This window comes from Oncorhynchus clarkii, unplaced genomic scaffold, assembly GCF_045791955.1.
Source record: "Oncorhynchus clarkii lewisi isolate Uvic-CL-2024 unplaced genomic scaffold, UVic_Ocla_1.0 unplaced_contig_8875_pilon_pilon, whole genome shotgun sequence".
NCBI lineage: Eukaryota > Metazoa > Chordata > Actinopteri > Salmoniformes > Salmonidae > Oncorhynchus > Oncorhynchus clarkii.
The window spans coordinates 1-20,882 of NW_027258236.1; the positions used below are offsets into that span (position 1 = coordinate 1).

The 20,882-nt window shown below is 49.2% G+C and overlaps 1 protein-coding gene across 1 annotated transcript in view; it reads right to left on the reverse strand.

Moving 5' to 3' along the window:
- Positions 1–304: 304 nt before the first annotated feature.
- The window catches only part of LOC139396220 (R3H domain-containing protein 1-like), a gene marked incomplete at its 3' end in the record, with an annotated part of 47,064 nt that continues 26,486 nt past the window's right edge, over positions 305–20,882 (reverse strand). Inside the window, 20 exon segments of the mRNA XM_071143358.1 lie at positions 305–520; positions 552–563; positions 1,558–1,724; positions 1,946–2,049; positions 3,295–3,452; positions 3,802–3,935; positions 6,194–6,314; positions 6,538–6,798; positions 11,638–11,745; positions 12,079–12,224; positions 12,924–13,157; positions 13,160–13,270; positions 14,670–14,887; positions 14,998–15,051; positions 16,331–16,356; positions 16,490–16,585; positions 16,954–17,062; positions 17,262–17,402; positions 17,547–17,685; positions 18,202–18,298. Of these exon segments, the coding sequence (XP_070999459.1) occupies positions 305–520; positions 552–563; positions 1,558–1,724; positions 1,946–2,049; positions 3,295–3,452; positions 3,802–3,935; positions 6,194–6,314; positions 6,538–6,798; positions 11,638–11,745; positions 12,079–12,224; positions 12,924–13,157; positions 13,160–13,270; positions 14,670–14,887; positions 14,998–15,051; positions 16,331–16,356; positions 16,490–16,585; positions 16,954–17,062; positions 17,262–17,402; positions 17,547–17,685; positions 18,202–18,298 (2,652 nt within the window).

The window sequence follows — 20,882 nt, forward strand, 5'->3', positions numbered from 1 at the left end:
GGTGTGTGTGTGTGTGTGTGTGTGTGTGTTCTGAGGACTCACTTGGTGGTTGGGGATCATGTGGTGTGTGTGTGTGTGTTCTGAGGACTCACGTGGTGGTGGTTGGGGATCATGTGGTGTGTGTGTGTGTTCTGAGGACTCACATGGTGGTGGTTGGGGATCATGTGGTGTGTGTGTGTGTTCTGAGGACTCACGTGGTGGTGGTTGGGGATCATGTGGTGTGTGTGTGTGTTCTGAGGACTCACGTGGTGGTGGTTGGGGATCATGTGGTGTGTGTGTGTGTGTGTGTGTTCTGAGGACTCACGTGGTGGTGGTTGGGGATCATGTGGTGTGTGCCATGGATCAGCGGAGGCCTGATGGCAGGGTTGTACTGGAGGGGTTGACCCAGCAATGGGTATCTGCCGTCCACTGCCTGCCCTGGGCCGAAGGGTCTGGGGAACTGGGTCATTATGGGGATGGGGGTGAGGCCGGCCGAGCGGAGGTTCTTTATGGAGGTGAGTTGGTGGGTTGGGGCTTGGGGCTGGGCTGGAGGTGTGCTGGGGCCACCCAGCCTGGGGACTGTTCTATAGGACAGAGGCAAAAAAGGAGGGACAGAGAGGTGGGGGTCAGAGGGGACATAGAAACCCTTATATATATATATATATATATATATATAGTCCATCGGAGGGAAAGTGTATCCCTAGTTTGAAGAGACGGGCCTGAGCAAGATGCTCGGAGTCGCTTATCTTGATAACACAATGAGCAGTTTTTGGGGATGCAAGAGGTGTAGATCAGTCATCCTGCCCCTCTCCCCAGGCTGATCCTGCCCCCTCTCCCCCAGGCTGATCCTGCCCCCTCTCCCCCAGGCTGATCCTGCCCCCTCTCCCCAGGCTGATCCTGCCCCTCTCTCCCCAGGCTGATCCTGCCCCCTCTCCCCCAGGCTGATCCTGCCCCCTCTCCCCAGGCTGATCCTGCCCCCTCTCCCTCAGGCTGATCCTGCCCCCTCTCCCTCAGGCTGATCCTGCCCCCTCTCCCTCAGGCTGATCCTGCCCCTCTCCCCCAGGCTGATCCTGCCCCCTCTCCCCCAGGCTGATCCTGCCCCCTCTCCCCCAGGCTGATCCTGCCCCCTCTCCCCCTGCCCCCTCTCCCCCAGGCTGATCTTGCCCTCTCCCCCAGGCTGATCCTGCCCTCTCCCCCAGGCTGATCCTGCCCTCTCCAGGCTGATCCTGCCCTCTCCCCCAGGCTGATCCTGCCCTCTCCCCCAGGCTGATCCTGCCCTCTCTCCCAGGCTGATCCTGCCCTCTCCCCCAGGCTGATCCTGCCCTCTCCCCCAGGCTGATCCTGCCCTCTCCCCCAGGCTGATCCTGCCCTCTCCCCCAGGCTGATCCTGCCCTCTCCCCCAGGCTGATCCTGCCCTCTCCCCAGGCTGATCCTGCCCTCTCCCCAACTTGCAGAATATTACAAAGACTCCTGACTGGTTATGTCTAATTATCAGCAGCTCAGTAGTTACCTGTTAGTTGTCTAGTTGTTCTGAGTTCTGGGTAACCTGTTAGTTACCTAGTTGTTATAAGTAGTTACCTGTGAGTTGTTTAGTTGTTCTGAGGACCTCTGGCTGCGTGTGTGATCCAGACTGTAGTATCTGTTGTGTTTCCACTGTGGAGGGGAGTGGGCTCTGGGCTGGTGGTTAGGGGGCAGGGTCAGCTGCATCATCACCATCCCACCACTGTGAGGACCGGGGAGCACACCTACACACAGTTACAACAACAACGTCAAAATCACAGTTTCATTGTCAAAGGAACGTTTCCATCCTCGGATGGACAGGACACACAAGGCAGGAAAACCATTTCAATGGTTCCAAATCTCATACTTAAGGGTCTTTCAAAGCGAACGGTATCTATTTTAGTATGTGTGTGATCCCGGGGGGAATTGAACCCACGACCTTGGTGTTGCTGAGAGGTAATGTTACCTGAGCACTGCTGTCCTGGTAGCTGCTGGGTTCCACACGGAGACGAAGCCCGGGGAAACTGCATCTGCTCTGCCCCAGGAGGAGGTAAGAAACCCATCGATGGACTGTGGAGACACTTGCTTAGTCAATATATTTATGGAGCTCTATGAGGCATCCATTAAAAGACATTGATAGCACTAGCAGCCAGCCACTTTATATTTGCTCTCAAAGTCTCCCTTAAAAAGAGCCCCAACACAATGTTTCAGAAAGAGTCTTGTATTAAAGGTAGGTTAATGATCTCTGATTAACGGTGACAGTCCATGAGAAAAACAAACATGTGATTAATTTCCTCTTTATGACCTGAATCACTCTGTCATCAGACTGAAGGATGACATTACAGCTGCCTGGTACTGTACCCATAGGGCTCTGGTTAAAAGTAGTGCACTATATAGGGAATAGGGTTTTATTTGGGACACTTAATATTAACACTGACAGTACTGATGCTGTGGGGCGGAATCGAGGAACCAGTACAACAGGGAGGGAAGTCAATTTCAGCTCAGTGGAGTTTGTTAGTAGGGCAGTCTGGAGGTCACTTGGCCAGCTCAGAGGAGTTTCTGTTAGTAGGGCAGTCTGGAGGTCACTTTCAGCTGAGTGGAGTTTGTTAGTAGGGCAGTCTGGAGGTCACTTTCAGCTCAGTGGAGTTTGTTAGTAGGGCAGTCTGGAGGTCACTTTCAGCTCAGTGGAGTTTGTTAGTAGGGCAGTCTGGAGGTCACTTTCAGCTCAGAGGAGTTTCTGTTAGTAGGGCAGTCTGGAGGTCACTTTCAGCTCAGTGGAGTTTGTTAGTAGGGCAGTCTGGAGGTCACTTTCAGCTCAGTGGAGTCTGTTAGTAGGGCAGTCTGGAGGTCACTTTCAGCTCAGAGGAGTCTAGGGCAGTCTGGAGGTCACTTTCAGCTCAGTTTGTTAGTAGGGCAGTCTGGAGGTCACTTTCAGCTCAGAGGAGTCTGTTAGTAGGGCAGTCTGGAGGATGATTTATAAGGCTGACAGGTGCAGTGCAGCCCAGTCTTAATAGTACACCTCAGCTCCCATGAGGACCGGTTTCTACACCAGCAATAACTCCCTTCATCAACCACACTATAGGAGAACTATGGCCCTGGGGGGGAACGGGGGGGCCTCTATAGAGTCTAGCTACTATAATGGACTGTTGTAAATGGTGTTGGCAGTTTGGTTGGTACATCAGTATCTGTGCCACTTTCATCAACGTTGAACTACTTTGGAATATGAAACAGTACCAGATTACAGACCTAACACTTAGACTAGTTAATACACAGTCCATCTTCCTACTGTCAACAACAGAACAGCTCAGTTCCTACCTCATGGTGCTGTGTTGATTTGGGGGCATGACACTGTAGTAAACCTGCATGCCTGACATGGCCATGGGAGCTTGGCTTGGATGGCTCTGGATCATCATGGGCTGTTGACATGCCTGCTGATGTGGAGGCATGTTCTGAGACCCCTGGGGCATTGATACCTGCACCACGCACACAGACCATATGGAAGAACAGGATTAAGCAGGAGTGTTTATTTTTTTACATTTACAATTGATACAGACATCTGATGTCGGATCCCTTTCAAATCTCTTTTCAATACAATCCTCAAACTATTTAACATTTCAGAGTTCGGTTGATCTAATTATAAGATTTTCAGTCAGGCAAAGATGTTCACAAGAGCAAGATGTTCACAAGAGCAAGATGTTCACAAGAGCAAGATGTTCACAAGAGCCAGATCAAACCATGTCAAAGCAAAAGGAAAGGACAAATCTATTTTTTTCTTTATTTAAAACCCAACAGTTTAATAATGATAAGCCAATAAGAACGTACCTGATAAGACGGCATTGAAGGGTACTGGACCATGAAGGCTGTCATGTGATTTCCCATATTGCTGTGCTGCTGGTTGTTCACCAGGTTCTGATGCGGAGGGCCTTGGGGCGGATTTGGCATCACAGCATGGTAACCTTCAGTAACATTAGGACGTTACAATTCACTTCTATTGAAATAATCTAGTGAGATGTAGAACATTTAAATTCATTGTTTTTAAACAAAATGGTGCCATTAATCCTATTCACAACGACTATGAATGAATGAGCCCAAGTGAAATGAGAAACATATTTAATATGCCTCTGTTGTCTTGGGAGATGATCCCTCTAGCAACGCCAAAAGGGCGGTCTCTCTAGCAACGCCAAAAGGGCGGTCTCTCTAGCAACGCCAAAAGGGCGGTCTCTCTAGCAACGCCAAAAGGGCGGTCTCTCTAGCAACGCCAAAAGGGCGGTCTCTCTAGCAACGCCAAAAGGGCGGTCTCTCTAGCAACGTCAAAAGGGCGGTCTCTCTAGCAACGTCAAAAGGGCGGTCTCTCTAGCAACGTCAAAAGGGCGGTCTCTCTAGCAACGTCAAAAGGGCGGTCTCTCTAGCAACGTCAAAAGGGTGGTCTCTCTAGCAACGTCAAAAGGGCGGTCTCTCGCGTCAAAAGGGCGGTCTCTCTAGCAACGTCAAAAGGGCGGTCTCTCTAGCAACGTCAAAAGGGCGGTCTCTAGCAACGTCAAAAGGGTGGTCTCTCTAGCAACGTCAAAAGGGTGGTCTCTCTAGCAACGTCAAAAGGGTGGTCTCACTAGCAAAGTCAAAACGGTGCTGGAAATAGTAGTGCTTGTTCCATAGTGGACAGCTGAATGTCAAGGTTACAGCCTGCTGCTTCTCACAGAGAAATCCAGGGACCGCATTAGTCGTCGTCGGCCTTTTGTAAAAAAGGTGACCGGAACATTCTTTAGCCCCAATGAGGAAAAGTGGAACAAGACGAGACCAATAGACAATGAATGGTTTCATATGTGAAGGAGCGGGACACTATTTTGACCGCCCTCCAGTCTCTCTCCAGACCTCTGCTCACAAACCAAGCATGAAATGACTCTCCCATTATATCCCCCACACACCATTCCACCTGAGCACACACAGAACAGATTGGATTGCCTTGGTACAGCAGGTGAAATAGGAAGTAGCTAACAGGTGCTTTATGCCTATTGTCAGTGTGCCTTTATGTTGTAATCTGCAGGACTGAACAGTTCCCAAAAGACACATTGTAATAACACAGATGACGACCCTGAAGGAACAGGAAGTAATCATCATTATGGCCGCTGGAGAAGAAGAGTTGAGGGGCTGAATAGAGACCGCTGGAGGAGAGAAGAGTGAGAGACTGAAGAGAAGTGAGGGGCTGAAAAAGAGACCGGTTCACTGTGAGAATCATAGAACTCTCAGACAGCATCCCGGCCCCGCATTCTGCCACTCCGATTTCCAGGTATTCATCACCAACACCTCTGTGTTCCAGTCCAGACCCCAGGTATTCATCACCAACACCTCTGTGTTCCAGTCCAGACTCCTGGTCTTCATCACCAACACCTCTGTGTTCCAGTCCAGACTCCTGGTCTTCATCATCTAACACCTCTGTGTTCCAGTCCAGACTCCTGGTCTTCATCACCAACATCATCCAACACCTCTGTGGTCCAGTCCAGACTCCAGGTTTTCCCATCAACACCCCTGTGGTCCAGTGTGGCTGAGCTAAGAGTGTGGTGAGGTTGTAGGTTCAATTCCCACAAGCATCATTTATACTGAAGCCTTCAGCAAAACTGTTTAATTGCAGAAGCAACTTCCTTATGCAAGTGGTTTGTAAACAGTCATTATTTTCACTGTGTCTGGATATTCTACTGTTTATGCACTAGTAGACAGTATATAGCCTAATTTGTCCCTCTGCTCAGCCCCAAGAGATGCCTCCTAATTCCCCCGACAGACGATAGAGTAGCATTCCTCCACATTAAAGCCAGTAAATGGCCACAGTGCTGCGTTCAGCAGGAGGCAACCAGTAAAAAGGAGCTGTGTTGAGGCAGGAGGCTGTAGCTAACAACCAGTAAAACAGAGCTGTGTTGAGGCAGGAGGCTGTAGCTAACAACCAGTAAAAAGGAGCTGTGTTGAGGCAGGAGGCTGTAGCTAACAACCAGTAAAACAGAGCTGTGTTGAGGCAGGAGGCTGTAGCTAACAACCAGTAAAACAGAGCTGTGTTGAGGCAGGAGGCTGTAGCTAACAACCAGTAAAACAGAGCTGTGTTGAGGCAGGAGGCTGTAGATAACAACTGTGTCCCCCCAGGGTGCAGAGAAACAGAATACTGCAGCTCACTGGGAGACAGCTCAGTTAATCAAGACAAACACAGAGAGAGAGCAGTGTGTGTGTTTACCTGGCTGCTGGGGAAGAGGCTGGGTCTGGGGGCTGGTGTAGTGCACGGGGCTGACAGGGCGATAGTGCTGGTTGCAGTGGGAGTGGGGGTCCTGGGCTGGAGCACAGTAACATGTGTGCATCTACAGGAGAGGAAGGACAACGAGCAGACAAGAGTTTCTCTGGTCACCTTGGATTCTGAACACTTTTCTCAGAGAGGATCTGAGGTCAATCTAGATTGTGATCATCTCTGGATAAGATCACTGATATTACTGAAGGAGACTGAGACCAACAAGTAGGTAGGAAGTAGACGATGCCATGAGATGGTGTGTTGACTGATCATGTGAGTGACTGTAACTGTTGTACCTGCTGTGGCATGTAGCCCTGCTGCTGCTGCATGACCGGCTGGCTCATAGGGTGTGCAGGGCCGGGGTAGACCTGGGTTTGCCCCACCACAGGGGGCCCTGGAGGGGCCACCATGTAGCCAGTCTGCTGGTGCTGCAGGGGGGCCTGGAGCACCACAGGGCCCGAGGGGTACATGGCAGGGTGGGGGCCGCCGTTAGTGACGTCGCTGGACGCCTGGCGCACCACACTCATCTGGCTGAACTGGGCAGCCAGCCCTTCTTGCTGTGGGGAGAGAACAATGCTGAAAACAACATGTGTACTGTCTGGACAAGTCCTTTATAATGGTCCAATCCAATCAAATCAACAGACAGGGCCAGAGGCAACGTGCATCAAGACCAGGGACCAAATCATTAGGGTCATATTTATTAGGGCACACCGTAGCAAAACATTCTGAAACAGAAAATGAACGTGTCTTATTGGAGCCAAGTTCTAGTCGTCTCTCTCCGTTTCAATCAGTTTTCTACCGTTTGATGCTGAACACCACCCAGGGAACCCAAACAGGGTATTTATAGCACCAGAGTAGGCTACCTCAGTCTAGGTCATCTACGACAAGCTGTTCAGTGGCAGGAAATTGGAAGTTTAGCGTATCTACTCATGGATTATTCAACATCTGGTATTGAATTAATGATTACAAACTGTCAGTAAATCAGCCATAGAGGGATGTGTTGGGTGAAAGCAGGTCAGGAAAGGAGGACAACAGAACGCAGCCCGATCTAGTCTACCTAGCAGAACACGGCCCGATCTAGTCTACCTAGCAGAACGCAGCCCGATCTAGTCTACCTAGCAGAACGCAGATCTAGTCTACCGCAGAACGCAGCCCGATCTAGTCCACCTAACCCGATCTAGTCCACCTAACAGAACGCAGCCCGATCTAGTCCACCTAACAGAACGCAACCCGATCTAGTCCACCTAACAGAACGCGGCCCGATCTAGTCCACCTGACAGAACGCATCCCGATCTAGTCCACCTGACAGAACGCGGCCCGATCTAGTCCACCTAGCAGAACGCGGCCCGATCTGAGTCCACCTAGCAGAACGCGGCCCGATCTAGTCCACCTAGCAGAACGCGGCCCGATCTAGTCCACCTACGCGGCCCGATCTAGTCCACCTAGCAGAACGCAGCCCGATCTAGCAGAAGTCCACCTAGCAGAACGCGGCCCGATCTAGTCTACCTAGCAGAACGCGGCCCGATCTAGTCTACCTAACAGAACGCATCCCGATCTAGTCTACCTAGCAGAACGCATCCCGATCTAGTCTACCTAGCAGAACGCATCCCGATCTAGTCTACCTAGCAGAACGCATCCCGATCTAGTCTACCTAGCAGAACGCAGCCCGATCTAGTCTACCTAGCAGAACGCATCCCGATCTAGTCTACCTAGCAGAACGCATCCCAATCTAGTCTACCTAGCAGAACGCATCCCGATCTAGTCTACCTAGCAGAACGCAGCCCGATCTAGTCTACCTAGCAGAACGCAGCCCGATCTAGTCTACCTAACAGAACGCATCCCGATCTAGTCTACCTAACAGAACGCAGCCCGATCTAGTCTACCTAACAGAACGCATCCCGATCTAGTCTACCTAGCAGAACGCAGCCCAATCTAGTCTACCTAGCAGAACGCATCCCAATCTAGTCTACCTAACAGAACGCAGCCCGATCTAGTCTACCTAACAGAACGCAGCCCGATCTAGTCTACCTAGCAGAACGCATCCCGATCTAGTCTACCTAGCAGAACGCATCCCGATCTAGTCTACCTAGCAGAACGCATCCCGATCTAGTCTACCTAACAGAACGCATCCCAATCTAGTCTACCTAGCAGAACGCATCCCAATCTAGTCTACCTAACAGAACGCAGCCTAATCTAGTCTACCTAACAGAACGCAGCCCGATCTAGTCTACCTAACAGAACGCAGCCTAATCTAGTCCACCTAACAGAACGCAGCCTAATCTAGTCTACCTAGCAGAACGCAGCCCGATCTAGTCTACCTAACAGAACGCAGCCTAATCTAGTCTACCTAACAGAACGCAGCCCGATCTAGTCTACCTAACAGAACGCATCCCGATCTAGTCCACCTAACAGAACGCATCCCGATCTAGTCTACCTAACAGAACACATCCCGATCTAGTCTACCTAGCAGAACGCATCCCGATCTAGTCTACCTAGCAAAACGTCCCGATCAGTCTACCTAACAGAACGCATCCCGATCTAGTCCACCTACCAGGGCAATAAGGGCTGTTTTATCTAACCTTTATTTTACTAAGCAAGTCAGTTAAGAACAAATTCTTATTTTACAATGACGGCCAACCCTCCCTTAACCTGGATGACAGGGCTAACTGGGTAACGGGGCCATGTTCCACCTAACCGGGGCCATCTTCCACCTAACCGAGTAACTGGGCCATGTTCCACCTAACCGGGGCCATGTTCCACCAAACCGGGTCACAGGGCTAACAGGACTAACTGGGTAACGGGGCCATGTTCCACCTAACCGGGGCCATCTTCCACCTAACCGAGTAACTGGGCCATGTTCCACCTAACCGGGGCCATGTTCCACCAAACCGGGTCACAGGGCTAACAGGATCACAGGACTAACTGGGTAACGGGGCCATGTTCCACCTAACCGGGGCCATGTTCCACCTAACCGGGGCCATGTTCCACCAAACTGGGGCCAAGTTCCACCAAACCGGGGCCATGTTCCACCTAACTGAGTAAATGGGCCATGTTCCACCTAACTGAGTAACTGGGCCATGTTCCACCTAACTGAGTAACTGGGCCATGTTCAACCTAACTGATAACTGGGCATGTTGAACCTAACTGAGTAACTGGGCCATGTTCAACCTAACTGGGCCATGTTCAACCTAACTGAGTAACTGGGCCATGTTCAACCTCACTGAGTCACTGGGCCATGTTCAACCTCACTGGGCCATGTTCAACCTCACTGGGCCATGTTCAACCTCACGGGGCCATGTTCAACCTCACGGGGCCATGTTCAACCTCACGGGGCCATGTTCAACCTCACGGGGCCATGTTCAACCTCACGGGGCCATGTTCAACCTCACGGGGCCATGTTCAACCTCACGGGGCCATGTTCAACCTCACGGGGCCATGTTCAACCTCACGGGGCCATGTTCAACCCCACGGGGCCATGTTCAACCTCACTGGGTAACGGGGCCATGTTCAACCTCACTGGGTAACGGGGCCATGTTCAACCTCACTGGGTAACGGGGCCATGTTCAACCTCACTGGGTAACGGGGCCATGTTCAACCTCACTGGGTAACGGGGCCATGTTCAACCTCACTGGGTAACGGGGCCATGTTCAACCTCACTGGGTAACGGGGCCATGTTCAACCTCACTGGGTAACGGGGCCATGTTCAACCTCACTGGGTAACGGGGCCATGTTCAACCTAACTGGGTAACGGGGCCATGTTCAACCTAACTGGGTAACGGGGCCATGTTCAACCTAACTGGGTAACGGGGCCATGTTCAACCTAACTGGGCCATGTTCAACCTAACTGGGCCATGTTCCACCTAACCGGGTCATAGGGCAAACAGGGTCCTGTTCCACCTCACTGGGTAACGGGGCCCTGTTCCACCTCACTGGGTAACGGGGCCCTGTTCCACCTCACTGGGTAACGGGGCCCTGTTCCACCTCACTGGGTAACGGGGCCCTGTTCCACCTCACTGGGTAACGGGGCCCTGTTCCACCTCACTGGGTAACGGGGCCCTGTTCCACCTCACTGGGTAACGGGGCCCTGTTCAACCTCACTGGGTAACGGGGCCCTGTTCAACCTCACTGGGTAACGGGGCCCTGTTCAACCTCACTGGGTAACGGGGCCCTGTTCAACCTCACTGGGTAACGGGGCCCTGTTCAACCTCACTGGGTAACGGGGCCCTGTTCAACCTCACTGGGTAACGGGGCCCTGTTCAACCTCACTGGGTAACGGGGCCCTGTTCAACCTCACTGGGTAACGGGGCCCTGTTCAACCTCACTGGGTAACGGGGCCCTGTTCAACCTCACTGGGTAACGGGGCCATGTTCAACCTCACTGGGTAACGGGGCCATGTTCAACCTCACTGGGTAACGGGGCCATGTTCAACCTCACTGGGTAACGGGGCCATGTTCAACCTCACTGGGTAACGGGGCCATGTTCAACCTCACTGGGTAACGGGGCCATGTTCAACCTAACGGGGCCATGTTCAACCTAACGGGGCCATGTTCAACCTAACTGGGCCATGTTCAACCTAACTGGGCCATGTTCAACCTAACTGGGCCATGTTCAACCTAACTGGGCCATGTTCAACCTAACTGGGCCATGTTCAACCTAACTGGGCCATGTTCAACCTAACTGGGCCATGTTCAACCTAACTGGGCCATGTTCAACCTAACTGGGTAACGGGGCCATGTTCCACCGAACTGGGTCATAGGGCAAACAGGGTCATGTTCTACCGAACTGGGTCATAGGGCAAATAGGGTCATGTTCTACCGAACTGGGCCATAGGGCAAATAGGGTCATGTTCTACCGAACTGGGCCATAGGGCAAACAGGGTCATGTTCTACCGAACTGGGTCATAGGGCAAATAGGGTCATGTTCTACCTAACAGGGTCATAGGGCAAACAGGGTCATGTTCTACCTAACAGGGTCATAGGGCAAACAGGGTCATGTTCTACCTAACAGGGTCATAGGGCAAACAGGGTCATGTTCTACCTAACAGGGTCATAGGGCAAACAGGGTCATGTTCAACAAGCACTCAGTTGCAAGACATTTTGCAACAGAAAACAAGGTTCTGGGTTCCCATTGGATAAACTGCTGGTTTCAAATGTCTTCTGCCTAATGAACATGATCCAGGACCCTGCTGAACACTTATTCAATCACAAAGTCTTCCCAGATAAAGATGGCTTTCCATCATACATTACATCAAAGATTCTGTATAAAAATATACACGTCTGGAATTAACACACGTCACGACCATGTCTTATAAAAGATCACCTAATTAAGTGACAAGGTGCTGAAGAGGGAACTGGACAGAAACAGACAGGTGGGAGAGAGAGAGGATTGATAGGTACCAAAGTGTATTGTTGGTTAGAGGAGAGTGGCAGGAACTGAGGAGGAGGGTAAGAGATGGTTGAGTACTGGATCGGCTGTGGAGCAGAGGGCTGGAGATGCCGAACCGGCTGAAGGAGGAGAAAAGGACAGAACAGAGGGAAAGAGAGGAGAGAGACCTCCATTAAGTTAAGAAGTCAGAGGTGATTGAATAGGAGGAACTAGAGCTGGCTGATTAATATCACAATTAATTGAACCTGATTGATATCTGGATAATTCACTCAGCCCTAGCTCGTAGATGATGAATGTTCTCTGGAAAATTAGGAGGCATGAATTAAAAATGATGGATTCTAATCTACTATATTAATTGAGAACAGGTAGAGTAAAGAAATGACTGCATGCAGGGAGTGAATGGGCTTTCTGGAGAAAGAAGGGATACATGAGCTGTCGACTCATTGACTGACCTGGGAGAGGACGTGATTGGCTGGCTGGTGCGGGGCTGGGGGCGGTAGGGGAGGGGCCAAGGGCTGCTGGCTCCTCCCACCTTGCTGTGAGGTCATCGAGGGGTTGTAGACCACAGCACTGCCGTCAGGGTTCACAAAGGGTTGGCCTGCAGGTGGGGAACAACAAACTTAGATACACTGTAGACCAGGGCTGCCCAACCCTTTTCCTGGAGATCTACCGTCCTGTGGGTTTTCAGTCCAACCCTCTTCCTTGAGATCTACCATCCTGTGGGTTTTCAGTCCAACCCTCTTCCTGGAGATCTACCGTCCTGTGGGTTTTCAGTCCAACCCTCTTCCTGGAGATCTATCATCCTGTGGGTTTTCAGGCCAAAACCTACAGGACAGTAGATCTCCAGGAAGAGGGTTGGACTGAAAACCTACAGGACAGTAGATCCCCATGAAGAGGGTTGGACTGAAAACCTACAGGACAGTACATCTCCAGGAAGAGGGTTGGACAGCCCTGCAGTATAGGACAGTGTAGGACATTTGAGTATAATTTAGTCAATAGGAGTTATGCTATAGTAACATGTATCCTGAATAATGACTAAACCATGAATATATACACAGTTTTAAAAATTTGACCCAAAACAAAATATGTAGTTTATGGCAATTTCAGCAACAGTCTAAGAGAAGAGCAGACAGACTTATAGACTGAATAAGAAGTTTGTTTTACAAGAACTATGATCAAAACCAACCAGGAATAAAACATCACATCAAACCCAAAATAAAGACAGCACACAGAGACAAGCCAATCCAGCCTATATGAACTGAGGGACGAGGAACAACCCTGATCAGAAGATACCAACCTGTGTGTGGGTTGACCAGTATACTGCCAGGCGGTATCCCTGTGGCTTCCGGAGGAAGCAAATAGTAACTAGTAGCATTAGCAGTGGCCTGGGTTGGCGCTGGGCCGGATGCAGGCGCCGGGACATTCCTGCTGCCCCGATCATAGTGTACAGAAGTTCTACTACTGCTGGGGGCCGTGGCAGCGGAGGACGCAGAGGAGGAGGAGGGTGTAGGTAGCACGGTGCTGGGGCCCCGACAGGGCCGGCTGCCTGGGTTAGAGCAGCTGGGACAGGGAGAGGCAGGTGGAGTACTTGGGGGCGAGAGATGGAACTCGTAGAAGACCCTACACTATTAGAAGACTCAGAACCTAGAGGAGGGAGGGATGAAAAGATCACTAAAAGTCCTACAGAGAGGATCAAGAAAGGCGTCCTATAGGTGTAACCCTCATTGTAAATTAGAATCTGTTCTTAACTGACTTGCCTAGTTAAATAAAACGTAAAAATAGAGGCAGTGGCTTGTAACACATGCACAGCCAGCCTCTGGGCAGGGGTACAAGGGCGACAGCTATTGGTCACTTCTGCGGTAACAGGGGTAGAAGCAGCATAGCCATTGGTCCATTCAAAAGTGGGACACACGGTGAGTGAATTCATTGGCTATAGGTGATATTTGTCCCTCGATAGGGGCTCATGCAAGATGCCCACAAAGTGTAATGTAAGTGGTCCACATAGTATAACCACAAACATGTTATTAGTTTGTCAGTAATGCAACCCACAGACAACTTTTCCTGGTGTAGAACGTCAAAGCTGGTCTTCTGGCACGTACGCAAACCTCTAATATTTCATGTCAAAAGCAAAGCCATCAGGAGCTTTGAAATCTGGACAGAAAAGAGGAAAACTGGGCTCCAGTTTGGTCTCTGGACGTATTACTGGAGAGGAGAGAAACACGTCTCTCTGTCTTGCCAACAGTAAAAGCCAATGAATTCAGAATTGTGATGACCATCATTCTTCATGTTTTCTACACAAACTAAAACAACCAGCGCTTAAAGAAATTGGGGAAACTAACAAAATTAGAAAAAAAAGCTAAAACCAAAAATGCTAAAACCAAAAGATGCGAAATGATGCCAAAGAACCAAAAAGATGACATGCACTGCATGCAGAAGAGATGAGCCACAGGACAGAGCGAACAGGAACACAAAATGGCCTCCAAGTAGCAGCAGAGCTGATGTTGTGCTGCACAAAGTGAGCCCAGTCTTCGTAAAAACAACGTTAAAGAAAAAACTCTAGCAAAAAAGCTGTCTGGCGCAGTCAGTGCACTGTGGAAATGGAATCACACGAAACCAAGAGGAAAAGCCTCCAGAACAGAGGCAGCAACAACAACAAAAAGATGATCGAAAAGACAAGGAACGAGGAAGAACCAAAACAGCATAAACACAGAAAACAGGGTCTCCATTCCCCCAGTATGCCTGTATTAAACAGGGATGGTGCACACAGACACACAGTGAAGGACCAATTCCAACTCATGTCAGTCAGAAACTAGTGTATCACATTGTCTAAGGGTGACTGACCACACTTGGGGTAAATCAGTAGTCATGGACACAGAACACTTTTTTTCTTCCATTCTTAGGGTTCATTCTGTTATTAAAACAGGTGCTTCACTATGCTGTGGAACAAAGCAGACTGGACACGATACTTCGCACGTGCATTTGACTACGTGTGCATGAGCCAGTGCGCCCCCCCCCCCCCCCCACCCTCCCCCTATTACTTGCCTGTTTTTGGAGAGGCGTCCGGTGCTCTTGCTGCTGGCTGAGCTGTCTCCTCTGATGAGGACAGAGATGCTGCTGAAGCTGCTGGCCTTGGTCATGGTCGGCCTCAGGTTACGGTTGGAGCTGTCTGAATCAGTGCTGCTCCACGGCCGGGCATCACAGTTCTTGGGGTCATTCTCAGAGCTGCTCTGTCTACTGCTGGCTGACCGCCCGTCCCCTAGTCTGAGGAAACAAGGAATGGGTGGATATGTGTGTGTGTGTGTGTGTGTGTGTGTGTGTGAGTGAGTGAGTGTGAGAGAGAGAGAGAGAGATCTGTGACAGAAAGGAAGTACCTGAAGAGTTGCCGCCTCTGTTGTGTGCTGATACAAGCCTCTTCATCAGGGCTCCTGCATGGGGAGATGACCATGCAACATTATCAAAGGGTATCGAATCCACGTTGGACCAACCAGACGAGCCGTCCACGTTGGACCAGCCAGTCAAACCCCGTCCACGTTGGACCAGCCAGTCAAACCCGTCCACGTTGAACCAGCCAGTCAAACCGGCCACGTTGGACCAGCCAGTCAAACCGTCCACGTTGGACCAGCCAGTCAAACCGTCCACGTTGGACCAGCCAGACAAACCCCGTCCACGTTGGACCAGCCAGACAAACCCCGTCCACATTGGACCAGCCAGACGAGCCGTCCACGTTGGACCAGCCAGTCAAACCGTCCACGTTGGACCAGCCAGTCAAACCGTCCACGTTGGACCAGCCAGTCAAACCGTCCACGTTGGACCAGCCAGTCAAACCGTCCACGTTGGACCAGCCAGTCAAACCGTCCACGTTGGACCAGCCAGTCAAACCGTCCACGTTGGACCAGCCAGTCAAACCGTCCACGTTGGACCAGCCAGTCAAACCGTCCACGTTGGACCAGCCAGTCAAACCGTCCACGTTGGACCAGCCAGTCAAACCGTCCACGTTGGACCAGCCAGTCAAACCGTCCACGTTGGACCAGCCAGTCAAACCGTCCACGTTGGACCAGCCAGTCAAACCGTCCACGTTGGACCAGCCAGTCAAACCGTCCACGTTGGACCAGCCAGTCAAACCGTCCACGTTGGACCAGCCAGTCAAACCGGCCACGTTGGACCAGCCAGTCAAACCGGCCACGTTGGACCAGCCAGTCAAACCGGCCACGTTGGACCAGCCAGTCAAACCGGCCACGTTGGACCAGCCAGACAAACCGGCCACGTTGGACCAGCCAGACAAACCGTCCACGTTGGACCAGCCAGACAAGCCGTCCACGTTGAACCAGCCAGACAAACCGTCCACGTTGGACCAGCCAGACAAACCGTCCACGTTGAACCAGCCAGACAAACCGTCCACGTTGAACCAGCCAGACAAACCGTCCACGTTGAACCAGCCAGACAAACCGTCCACGTTGAACCAGCCAGACAAACCGTCCACGTTGGACCAGCCAGACAAACCGTCCACGTTGGACCAGCCAGACAAACCGTCCACGTTGAACCAGCCAGTCAAACCGTCCACGTTGAACCAGCCAGTCAAACCGTCCACGTTGGACCAGCCAGTCAAACCGTCCACGTTGGACCAGCCAGTCAAACCGTCCACATTGAACCAGCCAGACAAATGTTGTAAGTGTCAAATTAAACTGATATGTGAATGATATTTACCTTCCATCTAGATGGAAATGATCTCCCTGTGGAAAAAAAAAATACATCTATTTGAATGTCTTACTTAATGTCATTTGCAGTCCATAAAGCCTATCCATATTTTACTTCATAATAAACACAAATGCATCATTAATCTAAATTGATTAGCCAAAATCTCACATCTGGTGCAAATATCCTGTCCCTGGCTCTCTGATAGTCTTCCTCCCTCTCCTCGATAGATTTGCTCCTCCTGTCGTCTTTCAGGCGCATTCGTATCTGCAAGCACATGCACAACTTAGCCTAGCCAGCAGCTTCCGCACAGCTCAGCCTAGCCAGCAGCTTCCGCACAACTTAGCCTAGCCAGCAGCTTCCGCACAGCTTAGCCTAGCCAGCAGCTTCCGCACAGCTTAGCCTAGCCAGCAGCTTCCGCACAGCTTAGCCTAGCCAGCAGCTTCCGCACAGCTTAGCTTAGCCTAGCCAGAAGCACCAGATTGTCACCCTCTCAAAGACATATCGCTGAGGATGCATCCCAAATGGAACACTATTCCCTATATACTTTACTTCTGTTGACCAGGGCCCATAGGGCACTATATAGAGAATAGGGACACAACGTGACATTTGATTGGAACACAGAAACGGCCTACCATGCCGTCTTCCCGGTCGAAGCTGGCGTTGTCTCTTTTGAGAATGTAGCGTTTTTGGAAATCATCCGTTTTGTCGTCTTTTATGTGTTCTGAGAATTTTTGATCTGGTCTGTGGAAGACAATTTACATTGCTGGAAGTTTAGAGAAGTGGGGGGGGGGGGAAACCTACACCAAATACATACTTTCTACTTTCAAAGCAATTTGATGTATTTAAGCTTCATAGAATGTAATAAAATGTATTATTGTGGTTTAGTAATAATGTATTTTAAAATGTTTTAAAACTGACTGGTATCAACTGAAAAACATACATTCTTGTATTGCTAGTTTTGTTGATGATGACAGACTTCCCAGTGGGGTCAACATTGTGATCCATGCCAAAGTAGGCAGCCACTCGATGTAGCAGCATTCTATGGTACGAAGTCATGGGAGGGAATTTCCTCTTCTGGCTTCTAGGAAACACAAGAGCTGAATGAGCTTCACTGAAAGGCTAAAATAATACAACTATAGAATTGAATTCAAATAAAATTGCATTAACTATAAATTAATAAAAATACATTAAATCAATCAATAAATGTATTTATTAAATATCTTACTCATTATTACTGATAAAATCCAGAATGTCCTGCTCCAACTTCAACAGCATCATTCTGTCTCTGGGGTTGTTCTTTAGAGTGTTGACCAGGAACACATGCAGGTCTATTCCAGTAGAGTCTGTGTAGTCCTGGCTGGAATCTAGACACAAGAGGACCAGGTAGTGTGTAGATTGATGAGGGGAAAAAACAATTAAATTCATTTTAGAATAAGGTTGTAACAAAAGTGGGAAAAAGTCCAAGGGGTCTGAATACTTTCCGAATGCACTAATTGGGCTTACGTTTACAATGGTCATATATAATATATTCATATTCAACGGGTGTTGTGCATTAGTAAATAAAAAAATTGGTTATTGTGCGCTCTGGCACACTCCAACGTGAGTGCTCTGAAACCGGGAGTAGACAGCCAGAGTGAATTTACGAACGCACCCATAGTCTCCTAGGATTCTATTCTATTCTATTAGATTTCTCAGAGAGCTCCATGTTCCGGAATCAGTTGATTAGTTCTCTAGACTAAAGCTCACAACATGTCTCCAAGGTCCTGTATTGTAACACACAACCGTGTCTGTCTGTCTGAAAGGCAGCGATGGCCATTATATTTTCTCTCACTATTTTCAACACAAAGATAATCAACCTCTCCGCCAATTCTCCCACACACCTCTTGACAGCATTTTCCTGGACATCTTCTCTGGTTTCTCCACATTCTCTTTCTCCTCCTTGGCAGACAGCTCCTCCTTATCAAAGGACTGGGATATCTGGATGTGAATTTGAAGAGTAAGAAATAAAAGCTTCAGTGGTAGCTACTAGCAATATCCCCATGATTAAGTCTGTATCCTAAATGGCAGCCTATTCCCTATGGGCCCTGGTCAAAAGTAGTGCACTACATACAGTGAGGGGGAAAAAGTATTTGATCCCCTGATGATTTTGTACGTTTGCCCACTGACAGAGAAATGATCAGTCTATAATTTTAATGGTAGGTTTCTTTGAACAGTGAGAGACAGAATAACAATAAAATCCAGAAAAACACAGGTCAAAAATGTTAGAAAATGATTTGCATTTTAATGAGGGAAATAAGTATTTGACCCTCTGCAAAACATGACTTAGTACTTGTGGCAAAACCCTTGTTGGCATTCAGAGGTCAGACGTTTCTTGTAGTTGGCCACCAGGTTTGCACACATCTCAGGAGGGATTTTGTCCCACTCCTCTTTGCAGATCTTCTCCAAGTCATTAAGGTTTCGAGGCTGACGTTTGGCAACTCGAACCTTCAGCCCCCTCCACAGATGTTCTATGGGATTAAGGTCTGGAGACTGGCTAGGCCACTCCAGGACCTTAATGTGCTTCTTCTTGAGCCACTCCTTTGTTGCCTTGGCCGTGTGTTTTGGGTGATTGTCATGCTGGAATACCTATCCACGACCCATTTTCAATGCCCTGGCTGAGGGAAGGAGGTTCTCACCCAAGATTTGACGATACATGGCCCCGTCCATCGTCCCTTTGACGCGGTGAAGTAGTCCTGTCCCCTTAGCGGAAAAACACCCCCAAAGCATAATGTTTCCACCTCCATGTTTGACGGTGGGGATGGTGTTCTTGGGGTCACAGGCAGCATTCCTCCTCCCCCAAACACGGCGAGTTGAGTTGATGCCAAAGAGCTCCATTTTAGTCTCATCTGACCACAACACTTTCACCCAGTTGTCCTCTGAATCATTCAGATGTTCATTGGCAAACTTCAGATGGGCAAGTATATGTGCTTTCTTGAGCAGGGGGACCTTGTGGGCGCTGCAGGATTTCAGTCCCTCACGGCGTAGTGTGTTACCAATTGTTTTCTTGGTGACTATGGTTCCAGCTGCCTTGAGATCATTGACAAGATCCTCCCGTGTAGTTCTGGGCTGATTCCTCACCGTTCTCATGATCATTGCAACTCCACGAGGTGAGATCTTGCATGGAGCCCCAGGCCGAGGGAGATTGACAGTTCTTTTGTGTTTCTTCCATTTGCGAATAATCGCACCAACTGTTGTCACCTTCTCACCAAGCTGCTTGGCGATAGTCTTGTAGCCCATTCCAGCCTTGTGTAGGTCTACAATCTTGTCCCTGACATCCTTGGAGAGCTCTTTGGTCTTGGCCATGGTGGAGAGTTTGGAATCTGATTGATTGATTGCTTCTGTGGACAGGCGTCTTTTATACAGGTAACAAACTGAGATTAGGAGCACTCCCTTTAAGAGTGTGTGCTAATCTCAGCTCGTTACCTGTATAAAAGACACCTGGGAGACAGAAATCTTTTTGATTGAGAGGGGGTCCAATACTTATTTCCCTCAATAAATTGCAAATCAATTTCTAACTTTTTTGACCTGCGTTTTTCTGGATTTTTTTGTTGTTATTCTGTCTCTCACTGTTCAAATAAACCCACCATTAAAATTAGACTGATAATTTCTTTGCCAGTGGGCAAACATACAAAATCAGCAGGGGATCAAATACTTTCCCCCCTCATTGTAGGGAATAGGGTGCCATATGAGAAGTACACTAAAATTAAAATAGACAGAATTAATTAGCATGTCACATTAAGAACTTGCATCTAATTATCCACACAATCGCACACCTGGTTTGAAGTTAATGAAAACATATTTAAGGGTTTAACATGTTTAGCTTGTGAAAACAAGTACACGTCGACCGACCTCATTTTAAAAAACCATCCGATTTACTACGAGAGCACCGTTTTCATTACCAATACCAGCTCAGCTAAAACCCTGTGCTGCACAGAGTGATAAACCTTCCTCCTCTACGTACGATAATCACCTCGGCAATTACATCACAACGATTAACATCGTTTTATTTCATCTTTAAAACACCTGAAAATCATACATCATTTTGACATTACAGTGATGTGACTAAACAAACACTAACAGTACATGGACCTACAGAGGAGTGAATACTGAGAGTCAAATATAGATCTGCTTTATGTTGGGGGAAGAGAATACATCCAATAGAAAGCCTGTCTCACCTTCTACACCTTCACATCCATCAATAGAAAGCCTGTCTCACCTTCCACACCTTCACATCCATCCAATAGAAAGCCTGTCTCACCTTCCACACCTTCACATCCATCCAATAGAAAGCCTGTCTCATCTTCCACACCTTCACATCCATCCAATAGAAAGCCTGTCTCACCTTCCACACATTAACATCAATAATTTCCTTTATTGTACCACAAGAAAGAACTCCCTTTGGAAGACTTGTTGTAAGACAAGCATAGAAATACAATAACTAGAATGGGGGGGAAGCCCCTCATATCACAGCCACTTGACACACGCTTTAATTATATTTTATAATGGTGGCAGGTAGCCTAGT